Here is a 21,816-nt window from a genome sequence, read left to right as displayed (position 1 = left end):
CCCAAATAGGGGAAAATGATGTCAATAAGTGAGCGAATATGCCAAAAATATCTGAAATCATGTAGCTGATAAAGTTTTCGCGACCATTGTCAGATTATTTTTGGTCGAGTGGCCGTAATGACGGATTCGTATCACGAGAACACGGGTTCGAACCCCATCCGTGCCACAGTGGTGGTCGACTGAAGTTGGCTTTCTGTGGCTCGCAATCACGAGGCGCGAGTGCATGTCGATCTCCCAGTTAAAAAGCCCCGCCACAGAGAGCAACAGACCTACAACGGTGCAATTATTACACTTCACACAGGAAGCACTAAAAAAAATCCGACACGACACTAGATGCGCACTCAGACTGTTAGGTATCCACACTTCCAGCACAATGTAATTGGTAGTAAATCGATTGCTCATGGTGATAGACCAGAGTTTGAAAGAAAGACTGTACAATTGATGAAAGAAATACAGCCGACACGCCGCTTCCCGCTTATTATAATCATGGATAATGTTATCGGTAACTTTTGTAAGGAACGGAACCAATACCATAACATAGGGGAGAAATCCGTTTCTTGTTACCTGGACTTCGGATAATACTATCAAGTTTTTTCGGTAGAAAGTTTTTTACGCATTCTGAAGCTAAAAAACTTAATTTTTTCCCTGCAAGTTATTTCATGGGGTGGGGGGGGGGGGTGCCTTAGACCGCTCGGCCATCCTGACTCGGGTGAAATGGTGCAGTCTTTTGGTAGAAAAATTAAAAAAAAAAAAAAAAAAAAAACAAGGATAAACCAAAATGAACCTGGGCGGCAGGTTTGTGAGGCGCGACAGCGCTTGGGCTTTCGTTAGACACAAAATTTTTTAAAAAATTTCCAAACAGTAAAAATTTACGGCTTTTGAGCTGTACCTTGACAACGGAAGTGTTGAGCAAACTTTAGGAAAAGGACAGGGCCTGGGACCGTGATACCAGGAACAAGAACGTACCCTATCACAAGGGACAAGTGTGCATTTTGGTGCTCTCAAACAGTAATTTTTCCGGAACAGTCAAACAAACGCAAAGGAAAATAATTCTCACTTGACCGGTCCCTGGAACACCAGAAACGGAATTTTGAAATAACTTTCTTAATAAAAATCCCCCCGTCATACACATCGTCTTTGCAGGATAAGTATAAGTAACTGCTTTGTGTGGATTGAGCTATCTGGCATAATCAAGAATGCTAAAATAATTCCGGGCGAAATAGAAAAAAAACAAAATGAATACACCTCTGCAATTAGCATAATTGCATGTGGCCATCTGGTTGGCCTATGTCATTCACGAGCTATTAGTTGATTATTGACGCCGTCCGCACACACATGTACTGTGCCGTTCAACATATGTATACGCTCCAAGGTTGAAACATTCTATTTGCTTCCATAGCTTCGATGGTAAAGCACTCGTCCGGCAAGCGAGAGACCGGAGTTCGAATCCCCGTGGGGGCAGTGATGAATTTTCTTCCTTGTAATCTTCATCTCCACAAATAACCAGTCTTTCGATGAATCCTGTAAAGACACCTCTATCCTGAAAATGAAACCTTTTCTTCAAAAGCGGGACATATGGTCATGCACATTTTCTCATAATTTTTTTTTTCCCCTCCAAAAGCAAAACAAAAATCCTTTCTTCTAAAAACAAAACAGGCTCAAGGGTCCCTAGGTTCCTCGGGCCAAGCCCTGTCAGTCTCCCGCCAGGTTCGTCTTTCGGAGCGTAACGTGAATCTTTGCAACCCGCGGGCGTTGGGTAAGCTCGAACCGCCCCTGCGTAGATGGTAGTCCCTTTGCACTTTTTGTATAGCCTATGGTCTGCAGAGACGCTAATTTCACAGTGGCCTTCTTATTATCGGAAGGAGCCGTTGTAACAGTGAAGTACCGCTGTTTCCTGATGCGGTCCCATGCCGAATCTACAATCTACCTCGACATAGAACCTACTACTACTACTAAACCATACATGCACCTCGTCCATATTCCTCTGCGGAACTTCTAACGAATTGGTACATGTTGGAATGTGTGTGTGTGTGTGTGTGTGTGTGTGTGTCCGTGTTATGACCATAACGTGAAGTTTGTTTCTGTGTAATGCTTGTTATGTGGGGTGCTGCCATCTGCCATGAATTTTCTAACTATGAGTGACGTGTAATGATTGAATAATTGCATCGGTGTAGAGGCCTGTTGCTCCCTGTGGTGAGACTTTTTAACGGGGGCATCGGCTCGCATTCGACATAGGACCGCAAAAGGTTAACGAAGGTCCAGAAGTTTCCCTCATGGGGCCATTCAAGTATTACGTAAGTAGATTTTCAGGCATTTTTGACCCCCCCCCCCTTGTCAGCAAAAGTCAGCAAAACACTGATCCCCCCCTGTCAGCAAAATTTCGTAACAGCTTAGAATATTTCATATCTTCAGAAAGGGGTGGTTGATGACGTAAGCAACCTTCAAACCCCCTCTCCCCTTGTCATCGAAAGTCAGCAAATCCGAACCCCCCCCCCCCGATGCTGACGTAATACTTGAATGACCCCCATTTCGTTGGTACAGTTCGTAACTTTCTAACGTCTCCCCCGCAATGAAGAATAACCCCTGTATGTTTGTCCCTTTGCAATTTCTGTATAGCGTATGAGGTATGCTGAGAAGTCAATTTCACAGTGGCCTACCTATTATCGTAATGGGCTGTTGTAACAATCAAGCACCTTAGTTTCCCGATGCTGACTAGCTACCATGCGCTTCGACGTTGAGGGAAAAAAAATACCATTGATTGTCAGAAGTGGGATTCGAACCCACGCCCGGAGAACCGGACTGCGACCTGAACGCAGCGCCTTAGACCGCTCGGCCATCCTGACTCTTTTGCAGAACGTGAGCTTTTAGTTAGAGACAGAATTTTTTTTTTATCTACACCGGCAAGACAATTTTTTATTCGTGATTGGCGACTTTACTTGGCTTCCTTCAATTTTTTTTGGCTGTAATTGGTTTCAATTTTTTTACTTCTTTTTGGCTGTAACTGGAAACTTTATTTGCCATCGACAGGTTTTTTTTTTGGTTCAAATTTACAATATTTCTCGCATTTGACAACATTTTTTTGCGATAATTGGCTATATCCCATATGGATACCAATTCCCGTATTTTTATGAGAGATATATGGTCAGCCCAGGCACATCGTGTTGTGCGTATTCATACGTTTTAACCTGAACACCTTTCGCGAGCCGAATGGAGTCTCTTGGTAGGCCGCATTTAGCCGGGGGCCGGAGGATGTACCCCAGTGATTTTTGAAATCTGACGAATATTGCAGTACGGGAAGCTCACAAACTTTGCCAACACCACCGACTCGAGTTCTACGAAACTCTTCTGAATGCTGAAGGATGGGAGCCATCGTGTTGCCATCTCGAACGTGAACTGGAATCGAAATTTTCCGTCATCAAATTTCACCAATGACGGATGCAATGTATGCGTTGTGTAGAACAAATTTCTGGAATAAATATTTGATGTTCCTGTTCGTGACAAGAGTGGATCCAGGGGGGGGGGCGGTCGCCACTCCCAAGAGCCGATAGTATGGGGAAAATTTGTCTGTCCCGTAAAATACGGGATGATCTGATACACCTACACAAAAAGGTCAAGTACACAATGGGCCGATATCTATTCGCAGCTGAAGATGCCTGCCTCTTCTCCATTCACAGCTGGGAAATTGCATCGGCTTCAGTCGCAGCTGAAGATGCCTGCCTTCACTCAATTCGTAGCTGAAGATAACGGAGATGATGATCATTCACAGCCGGAGATGTCGACCTACGCTCCATTCAAATCTAAAGATGTCAGCGTTCACCCCATTCGCAGCGGAAGATGCTTGCCTCTGCTCCATTCACAGCTGAAAACACTGCCTTTGCTTCACGCGCAACTGAAGATGCCTGCCTCCACTTATTCGCAGCTGAAGATGTCTACCTCGTCTTCATTCGCAGCCGTCAGCTCATTCGCAACTGAAGATGTATGCCTTCGCTCAGGGTCGTCTTAAGAATATCATGGGCCAAGTGGTTTTTCGGAGGCTCTACCTGGTAAATCCGAGAAAATTTCAAGGATTTAAATTTTTATCAGTCAGTCAGGCATCTTCAGCTGCGGCCGTGGCCCGGGTCAGGGCCGCAACTAGATGCTTGATCACCCGGGGCAACGCCGCGTTTTGACGCCCCCTCATAATGTTGAAGGAGAGGTTTCAGAATGAAATGTGCGCCCAGTCGGGGACCAGCGCCCTGGGCACGAGATCCGCCTGCTCTCCCCTAGTTGCGGCCATGTCAGTCCTCATGCGTTAAGATGCCCCCAGCTGAAGACGCCTGACATTCGCAGCTAGAGATGCCTTCCTTCACTCAGGTGTGGATTCAAAAGGGGGGGGGGGCATGGGGACTACCACCTCTCCAACAGCCAAATAAAATTGGAAAATTCGTTCCGTCCCGTAAAATAACTGACTATCAAATGAACTTGCACAATTCGTCCCCTCACGGCACATCGTCCAAGATCAGCTCCTGGTTCGTGGCGCCATCTATTTTGCATCAATTGAATTAAATAATCTGAATTATTGCCTAAGCTCCCACACAAATATTATTTTGCATTGATTTTTTTTTTTCTTAAATGCAAATGGGTGAACCGTCTCTCAGTGACGGTAACTTCATCGAGAGAAATCGCCCTCAAAACTTTCCCTTTCGAGAAAATTTTTTCCCCCGCCTTCTAAAAATGTGCTGCCATCTGCCGGGGAAAATACGTAGCCAAGTAGAAAAATATTAAATGTGACTTGCACTGCATTTATCCTTTTTTTTTTTTTTCCCGAAAGAAGGAACCTTTTGTGGATGAACTCTCAAAAGTGTTCCCACAAATGCCAAGAAATTTCCCACGTGTGCAAATTTTTTCCAATTTTTGCCCACGAGTTACTACCGCTGCCGTAGAAAGAATTCCTGCAATTTTTCGCCTTGCTTGCAACACACCCTCTATTTCGCATGGATGTCAGTAAATACTATGAGATGGCATCTGAGCTCCAAAAATTTGCATTCGGCTGTTTCACATTCCAAGGTAAGTCGCTGTTGAGGAATGAGTTTCAATGATTTACGACTGAAGTATTTATCATCATTTTGAAAACATTATTTTGGCAAATGTCCACGTAATACATTTTTGCCACCCGATTGGGATCTCGAATATCGTCATGCCAAATGTTTTTTTTTTACGTGAAATAAATTTTAATTCGCTAGGATTTGCGGTGTCGCCACATTGATTCCCACCATTGGCGTATTTTCCAATAAGTTTAGCCACAGTTAGCAGCTATTATTATCTTTGGCGAGTTCTTTTAGCGATTATTGGCGATAGCCCGTATTTTTTAGTAAATTTCACATCACTGCAATATCCGCGGTAGTTCCCCATATTTTTATTTCCCGGATAAGCGCTGTTCCGGTGGGGGGGGGGGGGAAGGATCAACTTTCCCAAGAGTCGAGTAATGAAGGGGAAATTTGCCTGGCCCATAAAATACGGGATGATCCGATGCACCTACACCGGGTACACACTGACTGATATATATTCGCAGCTGAAGATGTCTGCCTCAGCTTGATTCGCAGCTGAAAATGCCTGTCTCAGCTTCATTCGCAGCTGAAAATGCCCGCCTTCACTCAATTCGTAGCTGAAGATACCTCGGCTTCATTCGCAGCTAGAGATGTTGACTTCGGCTTCATTCGCAGCTGAAGATACCTCGGCTTCATTCGCAACTGAAGATACCTCGGCTTCATTCGCAGCTAGAGATGTTGACTTCGGCTTCATTCGCAGCTGAAGATACCTCGGCTTCATTCGCAGCTGAAGATACCTCGGCTTCATTCGCAGCTAGAGATGTTGACTTCGGCTTCATTCGCAGCTAGAGAAGTTGACTTCGGCTTCATTCGCAGCTAGAGATGTTGACTTCGGCTTCATTCGCAGCTAGAGATGTTGACTTCGGCTTCATTCGCAGCTGAAGATACCTCGGCTTCATTCGCAGCCAGAGATGTTGACTTCGGCTTCATTCGCAGCTGAAGATGCTCACCCACGTTCCATTCGCAGTGAAGATGCTCACCCACGTTCCATTCGCATTGAATATGCTCGCCTCCGTTCCATTCACAGATGTCGACCTCCGCTCCATTCAAATCTGAAGATCTCAGCGTTCACCCCATTCGCAGCTGAAGATGCCTCCCTCTGTTCCATTCACAGCTGAAAAACTGCCCCCTCCCCTCATTCGCAACTGTAGATGCCTGCATCCATTTCATTCATAGCTGAAGACATGGCCCCCACATCCTGAAACAGGGCCCTAGGATGGGACCTGTGCCGGGTCCCCAGACCAGACTTTTCACGGGGCCCCTTTATAGGGAATTTATGGAGGGAAAAAATAAAAAAAATGATGAGAATCGTCCCGGGCCCCAGGGCTGCAACCCTGTCAGCCTCCCCCTTGTGGGGGCCATTGACTTCATTCGCAGCTCATTCGCAACTGAAGATGTATGCCTCAGCTTCACTCGCAGTTGAAGATGCCTCCCTTTGCTGCATTCACAACTGAAGATGTCTATCTTCTCTCTACTCGGATCTGAAGATGTCTGCCTCCGCTCCGTTCGTGGATGAAGATGGCTGCCTTCTCTCAAGTTCGGATCTAGCGGGAACGGGGGAGGGGGGAGGATGGATATTACCGCCCCTTACAAGTGCCAAAAAATAAATGGAAAATCTGTCTGTCCCTTAAAATACGGGAAGGTCAAGCGAGAGAACTTATGCAATTCGTCCCCCTCTCGTCATTAACGAGTTAACAATAACTCTTTATCTCCTGTCAATTGGTGATCAATTGGTCATTTATCAGAGCACTTGGCAATTTTTTTGGTGATAATTTGTGATTTTTCGTAATTTCCCTTCATGAAATATGGTCACAACGACGTTAGATATCATAAAGCTCACCCGATTCCGAAACTGAGGTCTTAACTCGCGTTGATCCTGTTAGATGGCAGCAGTAGCGGCAACTTTTCTGTCTCTCTCGCAAAATGGGTGAACCTTTCAGCTCTATTCAATCACATTTAAATTGGCATTTACTATTGGCAGCATGGCACCCATAAGGGATGGGCTGACAAGGCTCCAGTCCTGAGGCCCGAGACGATTTTCACAATTTTTTTGCTTTTTCACGCTATAAATTCATCATAAAGGGACCCCGTGAAAGTACTGTCGGGCGGGGGGCACAAAAGACCCCAGCCTAGGGGCCATGATTGGCAGTGCCGTCTTAACAGGCCCGGGCGCATGCGCACTGTCCGGGGATCTCAGAGAAATTAGGTTGAATTTTTGGATAATTTAACAGGTGGGGATTCAGGGAAATCACTTGGCCCTGGGGCCATGATGCTTCTAAGACGGCCCCTGGTGATTAATTTGGGAGAAACGTGGAATGTTTTGGGATTAATTGCGGTAATCAAATTACGCGACACGTTTTTTTTAACAGTGAGAATAAACAGTCGAATCCCGTTTTAACGAATACCGTTATAGCGAAAATCTCATTTTAACGAACACTTTTCTAATCCCTCAAATAAGTTTACATAGGAACAATGCAAACAACCTGAAATTCCTTTACAAAGGGATTCGACCGTATGAATACTTGAATTGACATCAACCATCATTGTGCCCCCCCCCCACCCCCAAGACTTCCAAGTCTATCGCCGCCTATGGCAAGGGGTCTTCAAACCTTTCAGACACCCAGGGCGGATCGATCTAGAGCAGCGGTTCTCAACCTTTGGAACCCCGTGGCATGGTCCCCACATGGGCCCTAGGCTGGGATATTTTGCTGGCCCCCCTGGTCAGACTTCTCACGGGCCCTCCTATAATTCATGTATAGACGGAAAAAGCAAAAACAAAAAATTTATGAGAATTGTCCCGGGGCTAGAGCCCTGTCTGTCCCGGCCTTGTGGGGGGGGGGGGGGGGGAGCCATGCCCCGTGGCCCGATAAATCTCTTTTGCGTAAGTGAAAGGCCAGGTCATACACACAACTAACGAGAAATTAGTGGGAAAAATGAAACTGCGAACCACTCACGGCCCGGTGTGACTAGTGTTAGGGCCCGGCGGTTGAGAAACACTGATCTAGAGTTCGCTGTTGGGAGGGAGTGATTGTTGGGGTGATAGCGTGACAACACGTCCTACATTTTGTCTCGTATTTTACGGGACAGTCCCGGTTTTCTGTTTGAAAGAAAACCGGACTGACCTTTAAGTTCCGTCGTCAGCGTAAGTTCGACGACCGAACCTCCCCTCTCCGTTCGGAGGGGGGGGGGCCGAACGGAGATTGGGGTAATTTGCGTCGTAATACTTGAACGACCCCTGATTGCCAAGTAATTTCCATCAGAAATCACAAAATTATTACATTGATTTAGGGGCCGTTTATGTATTACGTCACCGTATACAGGTTATACGAAGTGGCCTGCCCCCCCCCCCAAACCTAATTTTGTAAATAAACACTGGGCGCGGTAGCCCGGTCGATAAGATGCTCGCCTGAAGTACCAAAGGATGTTCAGAGGTGTCGCGAGTTCGATACCCAGTTCGTCCTTGTCAGAAAACTTTCCTGACACAGGGGTACAACAAAAAATGGCGACTTGACCGCAGCAAAAAATGCTACCGCAGGGAGTCCCCCATCGAGGAGTTAGCGCACCAACCTCTCGATGAGTATGAAAAACAAGCCTGCCGTTCGGAATCGGCAATAAATTGTAGGTCCCGGTCTAATTAGCCCTCGTGTGCAGAAAATGACCGTGGTGCGACAAAAATGATCAAATGATCAAAGTAAATAAACACTAAGCGGTGCATTTACAGATCGATTTAAGTGACACGTGACACAAATTACACATTTAAGCATTTTCAGATCACTCAAGATGGCCCGTGGTACATTCACCAATCATTTAAGTGACCCGTGACACAGTTCCAGAACACTTAAGCGATCCGTGCCACATTTAGAGATCCCTTGAAGGACATGTGACGCAGTTTTATAGCACTTAAGCAGCACCCAGTGCGGTTCTACATCACTCAAGTTACCCGCGGTCCATTTCCAGATTACTTAAGCGATCCGCGGCATAGTTACGGATCACTTGGGCGAAGCGTGACACAGTTCCAGAGTACTTGGATCCGCGAAACATTTAGAAATCACGTGTGAAAAAGTGGCTCTCTCTCTAGGGGCCTTATCAATGGGGGGATGTTACTTCAAGTGCCTACAAACTATCGAAAGGTTTTTCTCGTTTTTGGCTCACCGAGTAAGATGCCATTAAAAATATTTCATAAAGGGTGGTTGATGACGTAAGCATCATTCTTCCCCCCCTTGCCCCCTTCTCATCTAAAGTCAGTAAATCGGAAACCCCCTCCCCTCCATCGATGCTGACGTAATACTTGAATAGCCCCTTAATAGTTAGGGGTCATTCAAGTATTACGTCAGCATCGAGGGGGGGGGTTCGGATTTGCTGACTTTTGATGACGGGGGGGCGAGGGGTTTCAAGGTTGCTTACGTCATCAACCACCCTTTTTGAAGCTACAGCCCTGGGGTCCGGGAGGATTTTAATATTTTTTTTGTTTTTTCACGCTATAAATTCATCACAAATTGGGCCTCGTGAAAGTCTGGTCGGGGGGCCCGTAAAAGACCCCAGCCTAGAGTCCCTGCTTCAGGTCGTGGGGGCCATGGGGGGGGGGGTCAGTGTATTGCTGACTTTTGCTGACAAGGGGGTCAAAAATGGCTATAAATCTGCTTACGTAATACTTGAACGGCCCTTTAGTAGTTAATACAAATTCAAAAAGTATCGTCGGAAAAACGGGACAAATCTATAAAAAGAAGTCGGATAAACAAGCATTTCAGTAATGTCACGTGATGTGGGACACAAGTGGTCCGTCAAATTGTTTTTACACATTTTACTGAGGCCTTGTTCTCTCAGAATGGTTGAGAAACACCGTCTTCTAGGAAGACGCGCGAGTGGAAAAAAACCAGTCTGTTGCTTCATCAACAACTGAAGTTCAGATAACAGTCTTTGTAGAGTCGGTGGTTTCGAAAACTCTGCAATGGCCTTAGGCTTTAAAAAATCATTTGTGGCTTAAGCGACAAAAAAAACAACACGGGCATTCTTCTAGAAAGTTACAAATTTCGTCATCAAGGTCGCCTTTGCAATTAACATACCTTGATAGGGTAGACACTACCGCACGTTTTATTCTTTGAACTTGATCCCGTGCCTTCTACCGTTCTAGGCCGAATTTTCTAACAAAGGTCGTTTGAAAGATTAGACAGTGTGTTGCCTAGTTTTTATTTTGAATACAATACAACACGTATTGTTGTCTCCTGTGTTTCAGTAGGGCCGTCCTTAGCAGATAATTTCGGGGCAGCAAAAATGTTCCTGACCCCCCCCCCCCCCCCACCCCGATTTTGTGTGCAGTGAAACCTCTCTTTTGCGGACACCTAGGGGACAAAAAAAAAATCGTCCGTAAAATAGGGGTGACCGTTAATCAGGGGTTTGAAATATATACTTTTAATTATACAACTGGAAATTATTATTTGGCCGTAAAAGAGGGGGACCGCATCTGAGGGATGTCCGTTAAGAGGGGTTTTACTGTATTTTGTGGGGGGGAGGGGGGTGGAATCGGAGCATCCATCCGTATTATTTCAGAATGCACAGAAATTCTGAGAAATAAATACCCATAGAAAAAATGCTAAAGGCGCAGTTAAAATGTGAATTAACACAAAAGATTTATGAAAATTCATCATCGAATGTAATTTCAAACTAATGACGGGGAACATTTTTCCCGAAACTAATGGAAATTTTAGACTTGATGAATTAATAGCAATAATTTAAAGGAAATAATTCCAGCACCAATGGGAAAATCAGAACTAATCAAAGAAGTAATTCCAGAATTAATGAAACTTCAGAATAATTGGAAGAAAATTTCCCTGAATTGATGGAAAATTTCAGAATTAATGAGAGAAAATTTTCAGAATTAATGAAAGAAGAAAGTTTCAGAATTAATGAAAGAAGAAAATTTCAGAATTAATGAAAGAAGAAAATTTCAGAATTAATAAAAGAAGAAAATTTCAGAATTAATGAAAGAAAAAAAAATCAGAATTAATGAAAGAAGAAAAATTTCAGAATTAATGAGAGAAAATTTTCAGAATTAATGAAAGAAAAAAGTTTCAGAATTAATGAAAGAAGAAAATTTCAGAATTAATGAAAGAAGAAAATTTCAGAATTAATAAAAGAAGAAAATTTCAGAATTAATGACAGAAAAAAAATCAGAATTAATGAAAGAAGAAAAATTTCAGAATTAATGAGAGAAAATTTTCAGAATTAATGAAAGAAAAAAGTTTCAGAATTAATGAAAGAAGAAAATTTCAGAATTAATGAAAGAAGAAAATTTCAGAATTAATAAAAGAAGAAAATTTCAGAATTAATGAAAGAAAAAAAATCAGAATTAATGAAAGAAGAAATTTTCAGAATCAATGAAAGAAAAAAAATTTCAGAATTAATGAAAGAAGAAAAATTTCAGAATTAATGAAAGAACAAAAATTTCCAGAATTGATGGATATTCAGAATTAATGGAAATTTAGAATAATTGGAAAGAAAATTTTGAGAATTGAGAGAGAGAGAGAGAGATTGTAATTCAGAATTAATGAGAGAAAAATCCCAGAATCGATGAAAATGCAGACCTAATGAAAGAAATAATTCCAGAATATATAGAAGGGAATTTTCAGAATTATAACGAGAGAGAAATAATTCCATCATTGATGGAAATTCTGGAATCAAATCAGTTGAAGAGCACAGACACCTTGTTTACTACAAAACAAAAAATGCATTTTTGATATATGTATATCTTTTTCACTTCCATCTACCATAAGTGCGGAGCCCGGTGCGACACACACTCCCTAAAGGTGGCTCTGTATATTGCATATGTGAAATATTCAACATCAACCGGGGAACAATATTTTCCAAAGCCATCGAAGCGTAAATCAATGAAAACAAGATCATTAATGTTCATGTGCAACATGTATGACACCACACACGCAGGCGCGGATCTAACTCGATTTGTTGGGATGGGCGATTTATAGTTCAGGTTCGTTGAATCGTCCCGTATTTTACGGGACATATATATTCCCCCCCCCCCTCATTTTTGGTTCTTTGTAGGGGCGATTGCCCCATCGCCCGCCCCCCTCTAGGATCCGCGCATGAGCCAAGACAGACATCTTCAGCTGCGAATAAAGTCCAGGCAGGCAGATATTTTCGGCTGCGAATGGATTATTTTTTGAGCTCTTTCAAATGGGAAAAGCATGATTCGGCATATTTAGAAAAAGTTGTATTGGAATCATTGCAAAATCTAGGTATGGACATAAGAAACTTACAGAGGCCAAACTTACGGTAATGCCGTTAACATGTCTGGTCAACGGATTACAAGCAAGACTGAAAGAATATGTTACAACAGCTACCTATATACCATGTGCCAGTCATGTCTTAAATTCAATTGGCAATTCTGCTGCCGCATCATGTTCAGGGGCATTGCACTACTTTGACTTTGTTCAGAATAGATATGCGTGTTTTTCTTCATCCACTCGACGATGGAATATTCTGAAGGATAGTTTACCGGATACTAATACTAAAAACAAGAATGTGAAGAGAGTAAGCGACACTAGGCAGGCGCCGTTTCAGCCTTAAGATTAAATTATAAAAATATAAAGGAATCATATTACTTCAAATTAGTGTAAGCGAAACGGAGAAACCAACGAGTAAATTAGAGGCAAAAAAATTTTATGATTATGAAATAGCCTTAATAACTGTGTTGTGGGACAAACTGTTGCAGCGGATAAATACTACAAGCAAATCTTTACAAGACGTGCAGTCGAATTTACTTCATGGGGCAAATCTTCTCAAATCTTTCCGATTTTATAAAAGGATGTAAGAGACAAATTTTTGAAGTTATTGACAACGAAGCAAATTTACTAACAAATACAAATACAAATACAACGCCACAACAGGCAAAATGCCCAACGAGGTGGCTGATAAAAAGATGCCCATAAAAATATGGTTGTCATATGTTTCAAAAATACAGCAACCCAATTAAAAATGCAATTAACACAAATTACAAACAATATATACACATGATGAAATATTATACAATGCCCATAAAGAATACTTATGGTTGTCTTATTCTAAGAATGGATAGCTTCTCGATTTACCCCAACATGTTTATCGTATTTCTTTTTAAACGTGTCAATTGTGTTACAATTTACTACCTCCGGGGGTAAGCTATTCCATTTATTAACAACCCTATTGGAGAAAAATTCCTTGCGACACCATAACCTTGCATTGTCCCTCACCAATCGATACTGGTGTCCCCTTGTAAAAGCAGTCGATTGGCGGTGTACTAAAAGTTCATGGTCCATCCTATCCATCCCATTGAAAATTTTGAACACTTCGATCATATCTCCTCGACACCTGCGTTCATCCAATGTAAACATATTCAAAAAATGAAGTCTTTCTTCATAACTCAAGCCCTGTGTGCCAATAAGGACACGCGTAGCTCTTCTCTGCACCCCTTCAACCAAGTCTATGTCCCTCTGTAGGTATGGTCTCCAAAACCTTACAGCATACTCCAGTCCAGGACGAACTAAGCATCGAAAAAGCGGAAGAATGACTTTAGGAGAACGCGAAGAGACCTTTTTGAAAATGAGACCAAGCATTCTATTCGATTTTTTGACAACCGCTGAACAATGTTCAGAAAACTTAAGTCGCTCGTCAATGAGAATTCCTAAATCGGTGACTCTAGTTGCATCCGGGATAGTGACACCATTCAACTCGTAAGAGAACCGTGGGTTGTTCGAACCAAAATGAGCGACCATGCACTTATCTACGCTAAACGTCATGCTCCATTCATTGGCCCATGCTGCAATCTTGTTTAAGTTGGTCTGGAGCAACTCCCTATCGCTTTCATTCCCGATTACCCCCATTAGCTTCACATCATCTGCGAATTTGCTAGTAATTCCATCGATACCCTGATCGAGTTTATCGATAAAAAGTGAAAAAAGTATGGGGCCAAGGACACTTCCCTGAGGAACTCCACTTGTGACGTCTGTCCAACCAGAGAATTCCCCGTTCACCATAACTCGTTGCGACCTATCTCTTAACCACGATTCTATCCAATTCAGCAAGTTGCCCCCTATTCCAATCTCGTGTAAACGCTTCAAGAGTTTGCCATGTTGGACCCGATCGAATGCCTTCTGGAAATCAAGGTAAACAACGTCGACATTTTTGCTCTTACCCAAAGCCTTAGTCACGTAATCATAGAAGCAAAGGAGGTTAGTTACACATGACTTCCCCTTCCTGAACCCATGCTGATTATCCGACAATACATTATTATCGTCTATCCACTTCACAAACTGCCTTTTGATGATAATTTCCAAAATTTTCGAGAGGGAGCTCGTCAAACTCACTGGACGATAATTAGACACCACTTCTCTACTACCCTTCTTAAATATCGGAACAACGTTAGCCAGTTTCCAATCTCTCGGGACGATACCCTCAGCAACACTACTCCTGTATATCTGTGCGACTGGCCCCAACAATTCATTAGCACCTTCCCTGAGAACCCTGGGATAGATATCATCTGGTCCTGGTGCTTTGCTTGCACATACATTTCTTAGAAGATTTAGGACCTCCACGTCTTCCACTTGAATATCGTTGAGCGTTTTATTACCCCATGCAACACCCGTATATCGAATATCATTATCTCCATTAAAAACCGACGCGAAAAAGTCATTGAAAGCACTACACATGCCTACATTGCTCTCTACTTTTGAGCCTCCTATCGAGAGGGGGCCAACTGTCCCCTTACATCCATTATTGACGTATCGAAAAAATGATTTTGGGTCAGAGCCAATGTTATCTGCCAACCTAGATTCAACTTGCTTTTTACTATCCCTTATCGCTTTCTTCAACAGTCTTCTTTTATCAGTAAACAATGATAGGTCACCTCGTCCACTTTTATACTCTCTGAATGCTCTTTTCTTTTCAAGATAAAGGTTCCGCACGCTATCCGTGAACCATAGAGGGTGTGATGTACAAACACGCTTTTTTCGAACAAAGGGTATGACGTCGTGCAAAACAGAGGACAGCTTCGTACTAAATTCTTCCCATTGACTTACCACCCCTACTGATTCCAACCGGTCTTTGAAAACTTCCGCTAACCTTCTTCGCAAAACATCAAAGTTAGTTCTCCGAAAACAAGGAACCAGTCTTTTGTTATCAACCTCACCCGAGGAAAAGTTACAGTGAAATCTGACGATACGATGATCACTGGAAGAAAACTCTTCCCCCACCGAAACATGTTCAACTAGATCCTCAGAACTAGTAAGAACTAAATCCAAAATAGCAGTACCCCTAGTGGCTTCTGATACATGCTGATACAAAAAATTTTCGAGCACCAACTTAAGAAAGTCTCTTTCATACTGATTTCCAGATGAAAGGTTCTCCCAATCAATACCCGGGTAATTGAAATCCCCTAGTATGAGAACCCTCTTTCGCTTACACATGTAGGAAATTTCATCATGCATTTTGGCGATATAGTTTTGATCCCTATTCGGTGGATTGTAACAAACCCCAACAATAAGCTTATGACGTCTTTTGTTCTCAAGTTCAACCCATATGGTTTCAATATCACTTCTCTGCACGTTACACTCTCTAGCCTTCAAACATGATTTCACGTATATCAACACTCCACCCCCTTTCCTATCAGATCTATTTCTCAAAAAAGTATCGTATCCGGAGATTTGTAAGAAAGATTCATCCCCATCGTTTGCCCAAGATTCTGTAATGGCTATAAGATCCAAGTCCTCCACAACTATCATAGTTTCTAAAAAATCTTTCTTGTTACCCAAGCTCCTGGCATTTATTAACACACATTTTAATTTGCCCGGTGGTTTGTTGTCAATCGAACAGAGAATAGAAACTATAAAGAGATAGTGACGGCAGAATAAGGAAAAAAAAAATTGCAGTTTGAAGAAACATCCAATAATAAGGCTGGTATTACACTATAAAACTTTGATAAAAATTCTTTTATAAAACTTGAAAAATGTAACCAATAAACACATCTGTTGCATTCGAGCGAACTTAACTGATCGGCCTATTGGTTGCATTTTTCAAGTTTTATAAAACTTTTATAGTGTAATCCCGGCCTAACACACGTTTCGATGGTAGGCAATCTTTTATAGTTAACATACATGTGATGTACTCATATCTGAGATATCCAGGAGATTCACTGTTCATTTACAACATGTTTTGAATGATTTTCAAGTTTTTCAAGGAGTAGGAATGAAATTATTGAATTTGTGGATAGATTATCGTTGAAAAATACGGCAATGATATCGACATTAAATATTTTAAAGATGAAGTTCTCCATTTCATCAAATATGCTAAGGAAGAAAACGTGTCCGATCCTGTCGATATGTATAAATTATTAATTGACGAACATTTCTACATTTCCTAATGTAGAAACTATTTTGACAATCTTTTTGATAATTCCTATCTGCAAATGCAAGCGGCGAACGTCCATTCTCCATACTTAAACGGGGTTAAGAATTATTCACGCAATTCATTAAGTCAGTTACGTTTGAGCAATTTGTCACTTTTATGTTAGAAAATGATGGAAAATTTAATTGTTCTTATCAAAACTTAATTATAGAAAATTATGTTGTTGTTCAGTTGTTAGATTATGAATCTATTATTGATGAGTTCGCGAGAATGTGAAGACAAGAAAAGTTCCACTTTAAACGAGTGGAGCGCGTTCATCTTTATTAATTAGTAATACTAAATTACTAAAAATATGATGCAGAATTAATAACACTGCGATTTTTTTATCTGAGAATGTGATTTTTTTCTTTTAAATGGCTGAGAAAAAGATGCCCATAACAAATATGGATGTCATATATTTCAAAAATACAGCAACCCAATTAAAAATGTAATTAGAAACATTATATACACATGATAAAATATTATACAACGCCCATAAAGAATACTTATGGTTGTCTTATTCTAAGTATGGATAGCTTCTCGATTTACCCCGACATGTTTATCGTATTTCTTTTTAATCGTGTCAATTGTGTTACAATTTACTACCTCAGGGGGTAAGCTATTCCATTTATTAACAGCCCTATTAGAGAAAAATTCCCGGCGACACCGTAGCCTTGCATTGTCCCTCACTAATCGATACCGGTGTCCCCTTGTAAAAGCAGTCGATTGGCGGTGTACTAAAAGTTCATGGTCCAGCCTATCCATCCCATTGAAAATTTTGAACGCTTCGATCATATCTCCTCGACACCTGCGTTCATCCAATGTAAAAATATTCAAAAAATGAAGTCTCTCTTCATTCTAGTACCTGAGAATATATTTCCTTATCTTATTTCTATGAGTTTATGTTTTTTGTTGATCCAAGAATAAAAACATTATGATTTTCTGCATTGTTCATTTTAGTGAACCATCCCATTCTTAGTAGGGTCAATAGGGGGCCTCCAGATCAGGTTGTGCCTGGGGCCCCCCTCAAAATCAAGATCCGCCACTGTCTCCAGCTGCAAATGGAACGGAGGCAGATATCCTCAGCTGCGAATGAAATCAACCAGACGATATCAGATTCGAATAAAGTGAAGGCAGACATCTTCAGCTGCGATTAAAGCCGAGGTAGATATCTCCATTTCCGAATGGAGCTGAGGCACACATATTCAGCTTCGAATTGAGTGGAAGCTGACATCATCAGCTGTGAATGAAGCAGAGGCAGCCATATTGAGCTGCAAATAAAGCCGAGGTGGACCCCATCAGCTGCGAATGAAGTGGAGGAAGACACCATTAGGCTCATATTAAATCGTCTCATATTTTAACGGGCAGAATCATTTTTCAACTCTCGGTAGGGGCGATCACCCCGCCCCCCGCATCCACGCATGTATAGACTATCACACGCATCGAATAGTAACATATCTGTTCTTCTTTATGCAGGTCTTGGTGACGGATGGGGATCGTCTCCGCCGCCTCCGAACCCTCGAGAATGTGCCATAAAAGAGCTTGGTTCTCATCTGCTTCAAGTAAGTTGCTATCTTTAACAAATACAAATGTTCATGCTGATCTCTTACATGCCCTGCGCATGTAATTCGTTCAAGAAACAAAACAATTAAGAACTTAGTCACACTTCTTCGATATTCATGCTCTTCAAAAGCATAAAATAACGGAACTCTGGGAAATGCCTCTCGTCTGTGTGATCATTATAAAAGTTTCTCTTGTTTATAATTATTTCCCCTCTCAACACCCAATCAAAAGTTACCTTTCTTTCAAAATTGTGATCTTGTCCTATCAAAGTACTCTTCCGATTCGCTGTTATATCTACACGGGCCTGCTTGAGTTAGGCTTAGTAAGAAACGCTTGCTATCCAATTCACTAACACTTAAATACTTATTGTGGTCCGAAATTGGATATGCCTTTTCGGACAGTTTGACAATTTAAGTTTATGCGTTGATATGAACATACTGAAAATGGCGTAAAATATTGAAGTTACAGAAGTCTTCGAGTCTCGGAATTAAGAGGTTCCAGACAGGACCGTCTTAGGATCATCACGGGCCCCCGGGCCAAGTGATTTTTCTGAGGCCCCATTAGGCTAGTTTACATGCATACTGTCAAAAAGTTCAACCAGATCTCACTTTCGTGGGCCATGTGTTAAGACGGCACTAGTTCCGGATAATCCGAGGAGTGCTGGCATTTTTCAAAATTTATTCTAAAAGCGTTTTTTGCATATTTCTTTTTTATTCTTCCAACGAATACGAGTAATTTCAGTTTTAAGGGGCCTTGATCCCAGAGCTGAATTCTTCTGTGGTTCCTCCCCCCTCCATGTCAGAATTCTTAAGGGTCCTCCTGTAGTAGATTTGTTATTAACCATACTAAAAATATGTTTCCCGGTGATGGCTTTTCGGTTAGAACATAGTTTCCCAAACTTTTTATTCCATCGCCCCCTTCTTCAGAGAAATTTTTCTCTCATCACCCCCCAACTCAAGCGAACCCATAGGATCTTATGTTATACCCGTGGCTTCTATCGCCCCCTTGGACTTTTCCATCGCCCACCAGGGGGCGATATTGTCCACTTTGGGAAACACTGGGTTAGAAGTTCCGTAGGATATGGACCGAGCCATCACACGGTTAGTTAGTTAGTAGTAGATTTGTAGTGAGAAAAAAAAATTATTCTCATATGTGGCCCCGTGGATACGATGGTCTTGGCAGGTATAATCTTAATGAATTAGGCTAATGGGATTCTCAAAGTGTCCGTCGCGGCTCATGGGGGACATCGCGTGGAATTGATGTAGTGCGCAAGGGTATCCAACAGCCGAAACAACGCGAGCAACATTTGACGATTTAGCGAGGCCCGCGGGTCACAAAACTGTGCTGTACACATATTATCAAAGATCTCGGCGGGTCGCAAGTCACGGATCGCGCGTTGAAGACCCTTAGAGTAGTGATTTCTGCCTCTTCAGTGCTTTGAAGTGATTTTTTTTCTAGACTTTTCTGGGGAGAGTTTTGGGTGGAAAAATTTTGAGGAAAAACTCTCTCTCTCTCTCTCTTCTGAAATGAGCCATGGAATTAAGAACGAAATAAGTACTAATAAATATAACCCATTGGCTGTTAATCGGGAGTGCCCACACCCCCTCAGGGTGCGACGAAGAGCATTTTTTTTACGTTGCGAGATGGAAATAATAAGTTGTAGCATGTTGACTGATTTTCCAGAAAAATCGAAATGATAAGAACATTCAAGTTGACTTTTTTGCATTTTTCTCGAAAAATACGAATCATACCGACATTTTGACACCCCCCCCCCCCCCAGAAATGTGTTACGCGGAATTCCCGTTGCAAAAGTTTCATTTTCACTCGAAATATTTTGCAGTTAGTTTACATTCGTATCATGTGTGCTTAGATTTGATAATGTCGAGGACATATGACTCAGGAAAAACGTCGAAAAATTTATCAAGCGCTAAAAGAACATAGTCAGCCTATATGATATTGTTTTTCCGGGTTGGAATCAATAAGTAAACGAACAAGTCATTGAATCTTTCCCTCTCGAATTGCGAAAAATAACAAAAAGTGATAATAATTTTTAGTTTCGTTTTTGAATTAATTTTCAGAAAGAGTCGAAGCTAACTATTAAAAATAGGCCAAAAAAATAGAAATGAAGAAGAAAAAGAAGTATAAATAAAGAAATTTTAAAACATATGTATATAAAAGCATTTATAAAAATTTGTTAATGGATAATTAATGTAATTAATTACAGAAAACTAAATCTCACAACAAATAGACAACGCATCATCCAAGGGGGTTCGGGAAGGTAAATCGCACTGCCCTGTGGGTATGGGTTGAAAAAAAGTTAAGAACTCTATTGGGGTCTATTATATATAACCCCACCCTCCCACTAAAATCCAATTTCTATTGTTTTTTGTTTGTTTTTTTAATAATCCGAGTCTGTCTCGGTCCAGGTTCATTTCAGATTATCGAGACTCCACTGTATTGAGACTAACAGAAAATGACTTATGCTTATCACTAAAGTTGCCCTGTGTTTCCTTTTCCCCCCTTTCTCTATTAACCAAACAGAAGCTATTTTTTATTCAAACTTGGGATCTCAACTTTTAATCTTTTGCGGTCTTATGTCGAGGTGGAATCGTCGTCCTTGGGGTGGCTCATTTTCGACTGTATCTCGTCTTTTTTACGTTACGTCACGAAAACTTTTTATGACAATCATACACTTGAGTTTTGCGGACTGTTTCTTCCTACATACAGCTACTTCAAAATTTCAAACGGCTTCACGCTTTCTTTAGCGGAAAAAAAATTTAAATAATGCGTTGCGAAACGAATGTATGTTCCTGTTTGTGCTACTGAGTATAGATACAAGTTGCTGCATATAATAAGAAGACACTATTAATATATCTAAGCCTCCTGTCAGTATATATATATATAACTGTTAGAGATCCAACTCCCTACATCCTACCCTTCTGGAATGAAATTCGATTTATACTTGATCCACCCGAGTGAAAGTTTGCAGCGAATTTCTCTCTCAATGATCATTCAAGACCTACCTTTTATTAAAAACAAATTTTTAGAAAAGGATACTTAGGATTGGCAACATTTAAATATCGTGTCCTTTAACCCAAACAATTCGTGCGTTCGAATCAAAACAAATCAAATTTACTTTCCCAGAACAATTCGATCCCGAAATCTATGCGCTGATGAAAGCAAACTGAAAGAACCATAAACAGAAAAAATGCCGCCTGTTTCGCACAGAAAGCCTCGATTTTCTTTCTGTATGACCAATCAAATGCTACTTCTTATTCAAAAATGAAATCTAGACCAACGAAAAAACTCTTCTCATTGGTTATCACGCCAACACGTGGCACAAGTTAGGCTTAGTAACATTTACATATCGTATTCTTTCTCCTGAACACTTCGTGCGTTCAAATAATAACAAGTTGGATTTCTGCGAACAATTTGATCTCTGAGTGTTTATACTCGGCATAAATATAAATAAACTTCGCTATTTTAGCTCGCTGTTATTTTATTTTGGTCACAGCCGTCACGAAACAAAAACACTTCCCAGAAGAAATGAGAAGAATAAAAAAAGTAGGGAAGAGTTTTTCTCTTCTTATTTCATGTTTACCCCTACCGGAGGGATTGATTCTTTTTCATTCTATCTTCGAAAGGTAATCTCCCCCCCCCCCCATCGCCGTATTGCGCAACTCGTGAGTGGCAACAGGCTCGGAGAAGGGAAATGGGTCGGTAAATGTATAAAAGG

General features: G+C 41.5%; 1 protein-coding gene and 1 non-coding gene across 2 annotated transcripts in view; one reads left to right on the top strand and one right to left on the bottom strand.

Moving 5' to 3' along the window:
• The window catches only part of sim (bHLH transcription factor single-minded), a 169,946-nt gene that overhangs the window by 125,360 nt on the left and 22,770 nt on the right, over nucleotides 1-21,816 (top strand). The window contains exon 3 of the mRNA XM_089253223.1: nucleotides 17,994-18,079. Coding sequence (XP_089109349.1) covers nucleotides 17,994-18,079 — 86 coding nt within the window. The remainder of the gene's footprint in view (nucleotides 1-17,993; nucleotides 18,080-21,816) is intronic.
• TRNAL-CAG (transfer RNA leucine (anticodon CAG)) lies at nucleotides 2,760-2,843 on the bottom strand. Its single transcript has one exon. It is a non-coding gene; the product is annotated as a tRNA-Leu (tRNA).

This window comes from Pholcus phalangioides, unplaced genomic scaffold (genome assembly GCF_987345545.1).
Source record: "Pholcus phalangioides strain wild (caught in Gottingen) unplaced genomic scaffold, Ppha-v1.0 ptg000032l_1, whole genome shotgun sequence".
NCBI classification, from domain to species: Eukaryota; Metazoa; Arthropoda; class Arachnida; order Araneae; family Pholcidae; genus Pholcus; species Pholcus phalangioides.
Note: the sequence above shows the minus strand (reverse complement) of the source record. Positions and strands in the feature narration are given on the sequence as shown.